General features: G+C 42.7%; 1 protein-coding gene across 5 annotated transcripts in view; it reads right to left on the bottom strand.

Moving 5' to 3' along the window:
* septin9b (septin 9b) overlaps window positions 1-15,827 on the bottom strand; it is an 85,975-nt gene that overhangs the window by 34,287 nt on the left and 35,861 nt on the right. Inside the window, exon 1 of one of the 5 annotated variants that reach the window (XM_030424102.1) lies at window positions 5,550-5,673. The exons of 3 other annotated variants lie outside the window; for them this stretch is intronic. In XM_030424102.1, the coding sequence (XP_030279962.1) occupies window positions 5,550-5,601 (52 nt within the window). In that variant the 5' untranslated portion in view covers window positions 5,602-5,673. Of the gene's footprint in view, window positions 1-88; window positions 219-5,549; window positions 5,674-15,827 lie in introns of those variants that run through there. One more of the 5 variants, XM_030424113.1, reaches the window with a different exon arrangement.

Raw genomic sequence — 15,827 nt, forward strand, 5'->3', positions numbered from 1 at the left:
TTTTTCCCCTTTTTCCCCCTCTCGACCAGATCACTCTCAGCTCACAACAGCGAAGCACACGGCACAAACATAAAAATCAACAACTCACCCAACCCTTTCCTCTCCTTCTCTCCTCTCTCTTGCTCTCCCACTCTCTCTTCCTCTCTCAATCACAGCTCCAGCTGGTAAGGCTTCACTGCTCCTGCTGCTCCTACAGGCCACGCCCACCGCTCAGTCACATGACCGCCATCCCCAAGTGGCTGGGAAGGCATTCGGAGCAGCCACACCCCTCATTCAGAGAAACTGAATGGAGAACATTGTGGATGTAGCAGACTATCTCGAACCACGTGTGATTAAAGTAAACCCACTGGAGAAGTTGTGTGTGTGTGTGTGTGTGTGTGTGTGTGTAGGTTTATGGCAAAATATAGGAACATTTATTTTCATTATTATGTCTGTGTGTGTTTGTATGTGTGTGTGGGGGGGGGGTGAAAGTGTGTGTGTGCCTGTGTGTTCACACAAGACGAAAGGCAATATCCTTCTTATTTTCCTGTCCTTGTGTGTGTCCATCTGCTCTCTCCCTCCCACTGTTTTGTTTCACTTGGGAGGGTATTGGATTGCCTGTGTGTGTGTGTGTGGGGTGTGTGTGTGTGTGTGTGTGTGTGTGTTTACTGAAAGCATTTGGTCATCTCCCTCTTTCTGTCCTCCAGGGCTCTCTTTATATTTCTCTCAAACAAACACACTCACACACAGAAAAATCAAGACTGTGGATGACTCATGACTGAAGTCATGACTAAAACATTTCTATGTTAAAACACAAAAAAACTTATTTAAAGGTGTTGCTTCATGTTTTTGAAAATATGCTAAGTTAGTTAAGCAGATTGATACCTCACTTTTATCTATGTGCTGAATATGACACTGAAGCCAGAAGGTGATTAGCTTAGCTTAGCATAAGGACTAGGAGCAGCTAGCCTGGTCCTATCCAAAGTTCAAACGGGCTCTGTGGAACTTCTGGATTGTGCTGGAAGCCGAAAGCCATCCCTACACTAACCTTAGCTACCGTTGCTTTCTGTTAGCGGAGTGGAAAAAGGCACTTTCTCTAGGCGAGGCACTCGAGAATGCGCATAAAGTCACATCCTCTGGACTGGAGAGATTTAAGCTAGCTGCTTGTTAAACTAGGCTAACTGTCTACAAGCTGTAGCTACATACAAACACGAGAGTGGTATTAACTGCTTCTTCTACACAGCCTGTCCAAGGCGGGAATGTTGTGCCTTAATTCCACCCCACTATTTTGTGTAAAAGGTACAAAGGTGTAATGAGGGGTTATTGTTGTTCCAAGTCTGAGCCACATCAGCATCTGTGTAAAAAAAGAGAGCTGTCGAGGCGGCAGGATGGGACAGGTGAGTTAGCAGCTAGCTCAAATAAAAAGAACAGCTACCTAATACTTCTGGAGACGATGAGAGGTCCAGGAGCTTTTTATCCTCTGAGCAGAGGACGAGATCAACCATAACAAGGAAGGTAAAAGATCTTTATTGTCCAGTTACCATTGTTTTGAAAGTGCTGCCTGACGCGTGTGTGATAAGTCACACTGGCTGACACTGTTGTGTAATATGCCGTCGTTTTTTTTTTTTTTTTTTCAATGTAAAAAAATAACAAAGGCAGGGTATAGAAAGGTCTTAGCTGTTACGGTATTACATGTTTTTTTGTGTTGAAAAAGGGCAAATCCTTTGAATTACTTCTCTAAAAATTTTAAAATGCAAACAATTCCTTTTAGAGAGAAGAGTACCTGACTAAAGCCCAAACATAGCTTGATGATATTAGATGCTCTGCTCTATGTTGTGCTTTCTCTTTTGTTATTGTGCCCAGAAGACCTGCCACCACACAACTCACAGAGATATGAAATAAGCTCAAGCCCCAGCAACTTGAGTGGATCAAGCCGCACTGCAGTTAATATTGGCCGCAAAACAGATGAGAGCCGTTCCAAAACCCAAATGTTCTCTGGAACTATGTCCTGCTCTGGTGCGCTTCCTGTTTCCCAGCTCACCCACAACAGAGAGATTCACTTCTATCAACTCTAATTGCAAAACACTCATGTAGTCGCCACGTGAAAAAAGTTTTCTAAGAATAGTTTTTATGATTAAAGAAATATTCTGGTTATAAAAGCGATTTGATCCGGACTGAGTGGAAAGAGAGACTGATTAATCTGTTCCCTTGTTGACAGGGCTCAACTTTTCTTTCCATCAGCGTGCAGACCGAAGGCCTAAAAGAGGTTTTCATAACATTCAGCAGAAAACGCTTCCTTCCTGTCAGAGCTGGAGCTCACAGTTGACTGTGGTTTCACCGTTGCTGTGCGGAAGTATGAATGCATCTATCTGTGTATTTATCAGGTAATCTGTGCTGCACACTATTGGCACAGTCATTATTGTTATCAGCTCTTCACTTACAAATCTTATGGATCTAATCTGCGACGGAATAACTTTTGCATTTAGATTGATTTTACACAATTGACATGTAAAATAACCGGCTCTGTGAGACAAGTTTTATAATCACTTTTCTTGTGGGCTGTGCACGAATAGGAAAAAGGCTTTCACAACCTCTTGGCTTCATTATTCAAACGTTTTTTACAGGTTTGGGTTCAACTATCAATGAATTTATATGGATATTGAGAGATTCACTGAAGAAATTAAATTAAGTCCAGCAGCAGACTCTCAGCAGATTCTTTTTTGGATCTTCGGATCAGGAGTTTAAATCTGTCATCTCCAGTGTGGAAACAGGACAAAAAAGCAAATGTTTATGCTGCCTTTGGGCAAAGATTCCCGCTGTATATCTCTTTTCAGCAAAAGAGAACATTTTCCATATATCTACTCTCACTAAACAATAAACAATGTTGTCAGTGATACCAATGACCCACCAGTGTCTGAAGTTGCCATTTCCTCTCTGGGAATCAGAGATCAAAAGAGAGGCCTGTTGTATGTTAGGATTTTTATTTTATTAGTCGTCCTGAGAGCCTGAAAATCAGCTTAGAGCACAAGAATTATGGCAAATAAATTAAATGAGAATCAGTGATTTGCTGTGCAAGGCCTTGGGCATGCAATATGTGCCTGCTGAACATTATACCAAGACTTGACAGAACAGGCACTAGTGTTCAGCAGAAAACAACCATAAAAACCTGCTGCATCTGTGAGATGTCCCTCCATGTTTTAATTACAAAAAGTCGGTGTAGTCGGATCTTTCTGCAGTGAGCTCATGTGAATACCGCTGATCCGAGAGGCTCAAATGAAGGGATCAAATCGCGCTGGCGAGGTAAGCGAGAAGACTAACATGCGGTGATGACTGGCATGCCGTGGGAGCTCTGATTGGCCTCACAGGTCAGGGCTGATTGCTGAAGGCCACCAAAACAATCAGGGCAGAGCACACATGGAGCTGATTTAAAGAGTCACCTCCATGACTCAGCGGGGCCGAGTGACTCAGTGACACAGCCTCCCTGAGAGCTGAAGGAAGGGCAGAGGGGAAGAAGAAGGATGGTGGGGGGGTGGAGGAGGAGGAGGAGGAGGAGGAGAAGGAGGAGGGGGTGGTTGGAAGAGTAAGGAGCAAGGGGGACAAGAGGAAAGAGGAAGAACATCTGGCCTGGCGTGGATATCTACTGGGAAGATAGCTGCGTCTGTTGGAGACTTCCTGTTATGTTGTATTTTGCTGTGGTTGCTCTGCTCCCCTGTGGTGCAAATGGAGACAGCATGTGTGTGACGAGTGAGGACGGTTCATCTCAACACCCCAAAGAGGCCTCCAAGATTCAACATCCCCCCCCTCAGGCTGAAATCACCGAACATACATTCACAGTACAGATGGATAAATCCGTGTGTATATCTCGAGCTACTTCACATGTTGACAGTAAAATACCCGACTCCTCTAGTTTTCTTCCTCAGAACTCAGCTCGGACATTTTACCACAAGGTTACAATAACTCGGGCATCGTGTTTGCTTTTTCATCAGCTCTTCGCTGTACTAATACAATAAAAACTCTGCTGTTATTCTAATGAGGACCTGAAAGAATGTAAACTTGTCTGATTTTGCGGTCAGAGCGTTTGTTTATGAAGAAGTGTTTGCTTCACAGTGTCTTTTGGTCTGTTTTAAGCCGGCCAAGCTTTTACAGCTGGATTTTTAATACCGCAAGAAGGACTAAGATAAATGAGAAAGAGAAAAAGTGGACTTTACCACTGTCGACTACCAGAAAAAAGCATTGTTTCTTTAAAGCTTTCCCAGATAATCAGAAATCTATCATCTTTATTTACCTATTTACCTACTATTTAGCTACTATTTACCTGTGGCTCAGTGGGTAGAGCGGGTCGTCTAGTGATGAGTAGGTCACCAGTTCGAATCCCAGCTCCCCCTAGTTGCATGTCGAAGTGTCCTTGAGCAAGATACTGAACCCCAAATTGCTCCTGATGAGCAGTTGGCGCCTTGCATGGCAGCCTCCGTCATCAGTGTATGAATGTGTGTGTGAATGGGTGAATGTGGCATGTGTTGTACAGCGCTTTGAGCTGTCGTTAGACTGGAAAAGCGCTATAAAAATGCAGACCATTTACCTTGTACCTGCAGTGGTATTTATATATCTAGGTTGTTTTGATGTGAGTTGCCAAGTTTAGGAAATATTGAGCATGTCACTGCGAAAGTGCCCTCTTGGATGCCCCTGTGGCTTGAATTTAATGAAACTAGATGGCACTCGGCTTGTAGTGCCAAAATGTTTCATATGCAAACCTAACAGCAATGTCTCTCTGCAGAAATCATGACCTGGTAACTCGAGATGCACAGACCACCTTGTTGTGGGCAGATTGACCTAGGACCTATTTTTCTTTCTACTGTGTCACTGAAAGATGCCTGCATATACTCACAGAAGAGAGGCTAGCAAGCCATACATCTCAGCGGAGGAGTGCACCGTCAGTGTTAATGATGATACAGTTGGTGGGTGTAGTCGGGTCGAATGAACACAATTCCCTCATGAAACTGCTCACAGCATAGGTCTGCGGATTATCTTGAAAAACTGGGTCGTGATTTGTGGAAAGAGACATTGCTGTCAAGTTTTTCAAATGTATTTTTGCCGAGTGCTATACAGTTCCATTGTATTTGAGTAAAGGCAGACATCTCCAAAACTCTGAACCACACCAAAACAAAACAGATGGATAAACAGCAGGACAGCTAAAAAGGAAAGTATGCATTTCTTTTTTTTATTTTTTATTTTTTATCTTGGGGTGAACTGTCCCTTTAAAATCAAAGCCAAACCAACACTCTTTTAACTCAAGAGAACAAAACAAGGATTTTAAAGGGAAGTGCAGAAAAGCATCCAGTAAGCAGATTTGTTTCAATGAAACGATGAGGTTTGCAATAAAAGTAAAAAAGAAAGAATGCAGTGAAAATGTTTACCCAGCACTTTGGGATGTTTCTGTGAAGCTAAGAGAGGATACATCATGCCTCAACCTGATTGGCCTTAATGGAAACCAGTTGTCCCTCTTGACTCTGCAGAATCTAAATCAGTCGAGCTCTCCCACAGACACAAAAGACAACCAAACAGATACTCACACTGGGTTTCCAAGTCGTGCTTGTTGTGTATCTCACTGCAAATTGAAGTCATCTCTCCTGGCAGCCCGATCTCTGTCTTTTCCCACTCCCTCTTCCAGTAGGATTTCACAAGGAAAAAAAAAGTGATAAAGCAAAGAAAGCCTCTGAAGTTTTGCCTATGTGGCAGCTGCTGCTGAATTCTGTAGTTAAACTAACTAACTAGGCTTCCCGATGCGCACACTGCCAACATGTACTCTCTATTTCTGATGTTCTGGAGTCAAAGCCTTCCCCAATGAACAATAAACACAGCGACGCCAAGGGATCGGCCTTCTGGGGAATCCCTGGCCCCTCGCTGCATCTGTGGGGGCGAGGGACAGGAATGACTCAACTCTGAAAACGGAGAGAAGACGGAAGGAGCTCTGTGATTAAACTCTCTGTGCGGTCGCTGCGAGTCTTACAGAAACATCTAGCCCAGTTATGATGCTAATTATCTTTAATAGAGACCTTCGATGGGCAGAGACGGGGAAGCAGATAGAGACACAGAGAGAAACTCTGCTTTTAGAGATCATGAGCCAGCGTCTTTTTGAAGCTGCCAGGGCTGGAGAACGCACTGGAGATACCTCAGTCCTCGGACACATATGACATTTTGCTTTGTCAGTGTGCAAAACAGAACAACTCAAACGCGGCAACTTGTCCCTTCCCCCAAATCTCCAGCTCAAAGTATGCTTCCTGTATCTGCCTGAGTGATGTCGATGTCTGCCGTCTGCTGTTTAGCATCACAAAGCCCTTCACGCCGTCAAGGCTGGAGGTGAAAGTTCACCCAAGGCTCCTCCAGGCTCCACTGCCAAGGCTTTTCTCAAGCAGATGATGGAGTTCTTCGAAGAATCTAATTGCCCGTAAACCACAAAGCTGCAGTCAAATCCACAAATTATCTCTGCAAACCTCACTTATGGCGTGAGATCCTGTCTCAGATCAGCTCTGTTACTGAGTGCTTTTGAATCCTGTGCCAATTATTGCAAAGTCAAGACTTGAGTATCCTTAAAAAATACCAAGCGGCACATCGGCACAAGCCTCACTTGGCTAATCTTAAACATTAATCCGCGAGGTGAGACAGGTGTATGAGAGGCAAAAGAGGATTAGTCTCAAAGAGAAGGTGGGTGTTGCTTCCGTTCTGCTTTGAACTGTTACCCAGCTCTATGTTGAACAGAAAATACCAAGTTATGTTTTTCTCTTTCAGTTTATCGTTACACTGCGCTGCCCGTGTACTGAGAGCTTCCCAACTGAAATAGAGGGTTTGCGCAATTAAGTTTCAAATCTACAGAGCTGACAGCCTGGAAACGGAGTAAATGGCACTGAAACTACTCTTCAGCATCGCTATATCACAGCCCAGTGATGCGTGATGTTTTTGCAGTTACTTGGTAACACGTCCTGCCAGAGTGAGATAGTGATTTTTATTGTCACTTCAAAATGAAGGACGCTGGATTTTTAGCCTTTATAGTTAAATAACCGATAAAATCAGGGGAAACTTGCTCGTGCTTTCTTTTTTTTTCAGCTTTGCGAGATCAAATCTGAATATCTATCTCTGTTGTCTTTAGATCCATGTGACAAAGAGAATCTCTATCTAATGGGGAACCCCGCTGGTTTCACAGATCCGTGTCTGTTTACACAACCTCGGGGGGTTGCATGTTTGACAAAAGTTGTTTCAAGCCTTTTGTGGCTCCAGAGGGAACATCAGCTCCTGTAGGGCTGAAGACCGGGGTGTGGTGAGCTCTGTTGCCCACTCCTCTGCTTAAGGCTAGCAGCTTGAGGCTTCATAATCCTCTACTAGCATAACAACCTGACCTTGTCTCTAAATTAACACGTGATTACACGGTGGTCATCGCCAGAGGTAGCAGCAAACAGGAGGATCCTGCTCTCGGCGCATTCACAAGGAGACAGGACCGGCCCGCCTCTTTATGGAGTTCTCTGTCTGGATTGGATAAATTAGTCCAGGGTTACCAGAAAATGTGTGGGGAGGAGACATAGATTACTGAGCAATCACTTTCACAGTGATTACTGCTGGAATATAGAGCTATTTAATATTAAAACATAATAATAATTCAAAAAAATGAACAATGTAAGAGGAATGCAGTGCTAGAATGGTGGCGTACTCTTTAAAGCTGACAAAGGTGTGAGCAAAACAAAAGTGGCGTCTCAATTTAAGGCCTGGCCTTCCTGGGCCACGAAAACCGAGTGCTGTTAAATGACTTGCAACCTTGACAGTACTGGAGTCCCTCTGCTTTTTTAATAATTCAATTGTTAGCCATTTGACTGACTTGAAACCCCATACTTAAATTTAAACGCGTCTTCCGCTGCTGTTTCGCTCTGGGTGTCCACCAAAGTTGTCTTTTGGAAAAAGTAATCCAACCTTCACCAGCCCACGTTGAGTCTCGATACGGTGGGCCGAAAAGGATGCAACAGATGGATCCTTCACGGGGAAAAGGAAGGCTGCATTTCGAACCACTTCGAAATGGAACAGCCTTGTCACGCTGCTGTGGCGCATTCTGTCTTCAAATGCAGAGTCTGAAAGATGTTGCCCCCAAATTGAGACACAGCTATAATGTTTATTGTTAGAATTTGCACATGTTGTGAAATGAATATTTGTCAGTTATTAGCATGGAACATGGAGTAGCAATCCTGTAACACATTTCTGACCTGCTGAAATGATCTATATGACCACAGGAAGGGCAAGAACACACAAGTACCGATTTAAACAAGGACAGAACTGAGACTATATCATGATGAGTAAACAAAACAGCTTTAACCTGATGTAAAATGTTCTAAAGCGGCTCTATATTGTAGAGCAGTACACACATACAAGACAGCACTGGTGTAACATAAGAGACAACACTGCACCCCTCTTATTTTTAATTTCGCACACATGCTCACTTCAGACAGACACGCACGCACCCTCGCACAAGAATCCCTCTGCCCACTCATCAACTCATTTCAGCAGATGGCAGGACAGTAGCGCAAATTGCCATCTGTCCGTCCACACACACCCACACACCCACACACACGCACACAAAACAATTATTGTTTTTCCAGTATGTCCTCCATCGGCCAACAAGTGGGCCAAAAATCATTAGCTCAGAATGGGGAGAAAGAAGTGACCTCATATGAACCTTCTCCATTAAATCCACTGAGTGTAAATATAAACAGTTTGCAGATGAACCACTGAGAGGGACAGAATGACACTCACAGTGTGAATATACCAAAACTCCAGCGTCATCACACTCAAAATTCAATTCAAAGATAGCAATGCATGAACACACAGTATATGTTTAATTTTGTTTTTACGTCTTGGGTGAATAATTGTTGCTGCAGGTTTACTAAATTAAGTCTTTCACAAAGTATTTAATCCTCCAATTTTCCAGGTCAGCCATATTTGATTAAGGACACTGAACAAAACTCGCACTCGCACTCGCACTCACGCTGGCACAGTGAGTTTTTTCCATTTCAAGGCCCCACACTGATCCGGCTTCATTTCTTCATTTCCACGGCCAAGATAAGGGACATGATTTTCCCATCAGTTTTGCGGACAAAGGAGCCGCGGCCGAGTCTCATATCTGGATAAACGGGAGGGAGGATTCACCCGGAGACGACCGGGTAAATGAAGATAACGTCGACTGAGACTAAGCGTTATCTCTGCTCACTTCATCAAGCTCCGATGGCCCATATCCTACTATTTGTCTTTTATCTTACTGTGATGAAAAAGGATGATAAAGGTGGTGGTGTGTATGTGGGTGTATGTGCGAGTGTGCGTGTGTGCGTGCGTGCGTGTGTGTGTGGTGTGTAACTGAACATGTATGTATGTGCTGTTTTTGTAAAAATTAAATGGACGTGTTGCCTTCACAGCCTGCAGGAGAAAGTGAATGAAGAGGCCTGAGTTTACTGTAGTTGTGGGATTTGGCACGATGAGCAAAGAGGACAAAGGTCTTTCTGCAGTGGTGGGAAACTTCTTTAACCCTCGACTTCCCCCAGATGCTCAATGTAAACTTCAACTTCCGAAAGCCTTATCAGGGGGAGAGGGGGGCTCTGTGTGTGTGTGTGTGTGTGTGTGTGTGTTTGTGAGTCTGTTTATCTGGGGCAGAAGGGCTGATCCTTTCCAGTTTTCTCAGCTCCTCCCTCCTCCTCCTCCTCCTCCTCGTCCAACGTTACATGTTCATAAAAGTAGAAAGGAAACCCTTTCATGTCTAATTCTTTTAGTGTCCACACACTTCAAAGAGCTGCGAGACATTGTTTTGAACGAGTGTCCATCCTGGTGATGTATTGGAGTCTTAAAATCTTTAATAACATATGAGCGGAAGAAAGGGCTGACATCTGTGTGTTGGATGGATTTCAGCAACAAATACACCAGTGCGATCTCAGCCTCTGACCCTGGAGTTATTTGAAATGATAAAGCATGGCCAGAGTTTCCTTTGTAAATGAAACTGCCTTTTAAAAGTAGAAAATACAGCTTTATCTCACCTGCAAGCCAAGTTCAGTGCGTAAGCAGAGTTCACCTGTCCCACACTGCCTCCTGGTGGCTTGTTCAGGAAGTACACAAGCAGTGAAAGTCATACTCAAGATAATTCAAAGTGACACATGTCACTGTTATCACTGTGGGACATTGTGAGCTGAAGAGACGGATGTCTTTTAGACAGTCCGTAGGGTCTCAGACTTCAAGTGAGCAACACTGACCAATATTTGGCAGTGAAGTAAAAGACAGTAGGGGACGATGTGTGCCTCAGTGTAGGATCATCACATCATGATCATCAAGAGGCAAAGACATACAAAAAAGTCCTACTATCTTAACTTAGGTTCTCTTGCTATGATGAGCCATGACTTTTTATGAAACATTTCCATCTAGCTAAACAGAGTTGTGATTGATCTCATAGATTACAATTTGGTCTCATCCACAACTCTTGGTGGGACATAAATGAGGGGATGTGTTGGAGGGTTAGGCGTTATACAATGTCAGGGTAACTTTTAGGCAGTGTTTTCTGTTTAGGGTTAGCTTCAGATGTTCACCGATCAAATACTCAGATTTGAATGCACAAATGAAGAACGCGATGCTGAAACAGTCTGAAACATATTCTAAGTTAACCATGGAGCTAGCGGTCATATTAGCTGACTCTGCTGGGCTGGGAGCTTGACACATAAGGGATTGTTGCTGTTTTTACTGTTGGACCATCACCTCTTTAGGTACAATGCGCTGATGTTGATACTTTTAGTACATTTTCAAATGTTTTAAACTAGATTTCTTACATATTGCGCCTTCAGACTGGAGAAACGAAGCAAGGCGGAGTGATATGGTTGACTATTTCGGGCTTATATTTGGTGTAAGATGAAAAAAAGGAACATACTTGTAAAGAGATTTAAGTTTTATGCCTGTTTTTTTAATATATATCTTAAGTTGGCTTTGGATCTTAGTATCCTCACTTTTATATATCATCCCTTGGATTCATCATCGTCTGTATTCATAAATTAAATAAATATCAATTAACTAGCTGTTCAGATGCATAAAACAACAGCTTAAATAACTAGTTTTTGGTTAGTTATAAGGCTGTATCATCAGAATATCATTCCACCACAAGTTGATAAGAGATAATGATGAACTGCGAGTTTCAGTTGATTGCTCTTAAATATTTAATATCCCTTAAAACACATGTGTGCATGTATTTTTGTTGTTGCTGTCCTCTGGTATTAATGATTGATGACATTTAATTGAATTGTTGAGGAGACGCTGTGTGAGCCCTCTGGCTTCCAACCTCGCCAGTGCATATCCACTGATCCTCAGTTGGTTGTAAGTCTTTTACCATTCATGCTTCAATTAATTGAACAAATGAAGACTGAGCTTTCACTTTTCCTAAGACAACGTCCAAATGGGATCGAGTTTTGCAGCCACATGTGCAACTTAGCAATGATGTGTTCCCCAGTCAGCGATAGTTCACTCTCACACTCACGTAGGCAAAAACCTCTCTTCCATTATTCTTTGCTTCTCTCCATTTTTTTTCAGAGTAATTAGCCGACAGGTCACACTGAGTAATGGTCTGGGATCAGTCCAGAGTAATTACACTGGGAGGAGGACTGACCTCGGATATGCCTTCGCCCGAGGGTCCCTGGATGTGTGTGCATGCTTGTGTAGGTGTGTCGATGACAGACAACAAAAGTAAGAGAAAAACATTTGAGATGAAGAAAGTGTGTTTGTGTGAGCCCTCTCCTGACCTATGGACAGGCAGAGACAAATCACCCACCGCCCTTTGCTGGCGCCTCCTCTCCCCTTTCAGAAGGTCAATCCAAATAAAAGAAAAATGGCTTCACTTTCACTTTTCTTCCATAATGACTACAGCTCAATTAGGGAAACAAATGCACTACAAGATAATCTGTTTATTTAGGCAACGTAAGGAAAAAAATTCCAGTGAAGAATGCAGAATCTGCTGGTTTGAATTAGGAGATCTCTTTTGCTCCTTACCATCACAACAGGAAGGCGGAACACAATGGTTCTACGTGAAGTGACTCCTGCAGTAACATCCTTTAGATTACACATGTCTTCCCCATTGCAGCACAATGCAGTGTTTATACTGTAGCCTTGATTTCCTGTCTAGTCTCTTTTGTGCTGCTGTCTTCGCATTTTCATCCTCCTCATAGTACAAGAAAACACAAAGGGAGCTGCTAATTGAAGTTATTGGCCCCAGCGATAGCCTCACAGTACATTCATCCCAGCAATAACTATTTATGGTCAACCTCTCTGTCTAATGACCTCGCCAGAGTCTCGTTACAATAAGAGAGAGGAAGTGCAGCTTTGGTGTTAAGATGAAAGCAAGTATTTTGTCAATGGGTCATATGCATCTAGAGATGCAATTACAGCTGGCATAGCCAAAGCACAGAGCGATATTAAAGCAACATTATGCAGTCATTTTTTACCTTAAAATTACAGCTTCAAAATCATGTTGATGGTACAGTGTCTTGTAATAGGGTGAATGTTGTCCCTGTCTCGGCCATGTGACTTTAGTGAGAGGGTAGGATCACAGCGATTCATATATTTTTTAAGATATAGGTTTTCAACACATAACATCGTTATGATGTAACGAGTTTTGTTTGCACCTACTAAGTACACATACCTCTGTCAAGGCCCACAGTCCCCTTTTGTGTTCACTCATAGATACCTGCCACCTACATATGCCTAATTTTTCCGTCATTCCCTGACGAATTTACAAAAATGTTTAAGAAAGTGTGAAAGAATTCCTCAATTCATCCATTTTATTTGGCTCGCACCAAAAGCCGAGACCCATCCTCTGTCCAAGATACATGGAAATCTTTTCATCAGTTTTTGTGTGATCCTGCATACAAATCCACCAGTTAGTAAAGGATCAATCAACAGTTCTTCAGTGACAAAGCTCATGTGAAGAACAAAACAAATTGGACTAATAAAAGATCTGCAGGTGAAGCAAAGTTTCTCAAATGAAAAAGCTGCTCTGAAAGGGCGATAAGAAATGTGTTATTTCTGACCCCAGGCGGTCTTCACTCGCCTGTCTCGAGATGTTAGATATAGGTCCCTCTGCAGTGTTTGATGGATTGATGAACAGCAGGCCTGCCTGTCAAGATAAGGCTCCCTGTCTGGCTGAACACGGAGGAGCAGACCAGATACCAATCAGAAAGAGTCTGGTGTCTTTAGCCCGAAGTGAACCTGATGGTCAGGCCCTTAATTTGTCATTTTCCTTCAATCATTTATCACGTCTATTTGAAGTTCTAACATAATGATTCAGCCGCTGAGATATCGACATCTATTTTATTGACATTAAACCAAATATAAAATGGAAATATTACATATTTCTCTGCAATTGAATTGGCAATTTTAGATACTTAGAGACCTTGGCATTTGGTCTTAAATGTAAAGTTTCCAATTAGACCAAAGGGAATAAAATACTCTACATCTGCAACCAACAATTTTTGATTAACCTGATGGTTATTTTCAGTGATCCTCCAACAACTCTTTCATCTGCGTGTGTGTGTCCACAGCCTTTTCCATCTGACCTTTTAGTATAAACACCCCAGTGTATCTCCCTCTCTGTGATGGTCAGATCAAAGTACGAAGGAAGCTGACTGACTCCGATCACATGGCCCCGGAGAGAGGAAGTGCACTGCAGTGAGGTCACGCAGCGAAGGGAAACAATCATGCTGACAGTACACGGAAGGAAGCACAGGATACTCTACGCGCTTTTGTGCGTGATGTCATTTCCTCCAGGAAAAACTGAATGGGGGCAGTAAAGCAGCTTATCTAATACACTCCAACAACACAGCTGACGGCCATTTGGAAAAAATATTAGAATAACATGGAATCATTTATTTATTTTCAAATTTTTTTTATTAAGGTCACTGAATTAAATCTATTAAAATAACCTACCACTGGACAGATCTGTGGCTGTGTTGTCAGGGTTGTTTGTTTGCAGCTCTGTTGATGATGTGTCAGAGCAGAGCAGGGTGGGCCCGCTCAGAGCCCCTGAGCCCTCCAGGCAGGTCACCCTTCATTTAGACCCCTATTAGGGCCTCTCTCTGTGGACAAATAAGTGGCTACCACCCCCATAACCTCAGAGAGAACCATGTAAAACCTTCAGCACTGACACAGACTAGAAATTTATAGCTGTATGAAGTAGAAAAATTTTGGATATGGCATAACACACTGCAGCACAGATGCACAGAGACAAAAGGGACAGTGAATATACTGTGGGAACTCTGACTACAAAACAACTGCTAAATAAAGGCAAGTATTTTAGCTGACAGCAAATATGAAGCACAAATCTGGAATATATTACATAAAATTGCCTAAATCAAGAGAAAAAGCACTGCCATCATTACATTTCATCAAGAGCTAATTATGAAGTATCTGGCAGGGTGGTTAATGTTGAGATGGGGACACTGATTTATCTGATCCAATCCAACACGGTTTCACTCTTTCACCTTAGTATTGAGATGATGCAAGCTAGCAGCCATTTAATCCGTGAGTGACTAGAGGCACACATGCGGTCTACAACACAAAGGTCAGGTACAGCTACATAAAATAACTAAGGTGAATACAATCTGACAACGTGCTTCTCTTAGCTCCTCCTCTCTGCTTTACAGAGCTTTATATCAGGTTTCAGTTCATGGTTGCTGTCTATTCTGCAACTTTACAGCTCTGGTTCACTCTCACTGCTCTAATCGATCTAAAAGAGACTTCAAATTGTACTTCATCAGTTGGCTGAAATCACAACACCAAATGAATGTTAATGTTGACATTAAAATAAGCAGCTGTTTCATTTGAGACAGCAGGGAAACTTACAATTTTTTGATTATACTTCTTTCTCCCCTCACATTTACATAAATGTAGTCATGTAGTTGTGACATCCTGAGTACAGGTTTGTCCCACATGCTTATCTTCACCACACAAGCCCTCAATGTGAAAAATTAACAAACACATTGTGCATTTAATATCTAATACTACATACATACAATCTAGCCTTCTCTGTTGCGTACAGTTTTACTGCATCTGTGGCACTGATTACTTTTTAACTACCATACAACTCTTCTGCTGCTGCCACGGTCAGGCTTCCATCACATTACAAAAACCACGCCGGCTCCAGTACTGCATTAGGAACAGACGTGGATTACCACAAATACAGACGCTCAGTCTGCTGCTTGTACTGACAGACCGGCCTCCAAGGACATGGTTACTTATATTACTGACAACAGGCAGGCAGACATCGGGCTAATCAAACAGGCTGCTCCTGTTACTGAGTTTCTTCCTCGTGAGAGACCTGATACTTGTGTTAGTCTGTTCAGAGAGGAGAGGGAGCATAAAGATATGAAGTCAGAGGAAAAAAATCAAATGAAAACTGGGTCCTGATGAAATGTAATCCGGAAAATGTGGCGTCTTTTGGTTTGAATACAACCTAACTTACAGCCACGAGTGAAAAGTTGTCCCGACGTCCTCACATAAGAAAATGTCATTTGTTTTTATTTGACTTTAAGATCTTTAAAATCTCTTTTTCCACAGATGAGACGGTCACACTAAACCGGTGTGTCTCTGCTAAAAAAATTACACAGGCTGGTGAACTTAATGCGGCACCAAAGCACTGCTAAACTAATACAGTCAACAAGCCACCATCCTCATGGTGAGCTCCAACCGGATGTGATGGATGAGCTCACAGGAAGGAATCAAAGCACACTAACAAATTGGGCGTGTGTCAGCTAAGCATAAGCTAATCCATTATAATCAACAACCAATACAAGAAAGGG

This window comes from Sparus aurata, chromosome 1, assembly GCF_900880675.1.
Source record: "Sparus aurata chromosome 1, fSpaAur1.1, whole genome shotgun sequence".
Classification (NCBI taxonomy): Eukaryota; Metazoa; Chordata; class Actinopteri; order Spariformes; family Sparidae; genus Sparus; species Sparus aurata.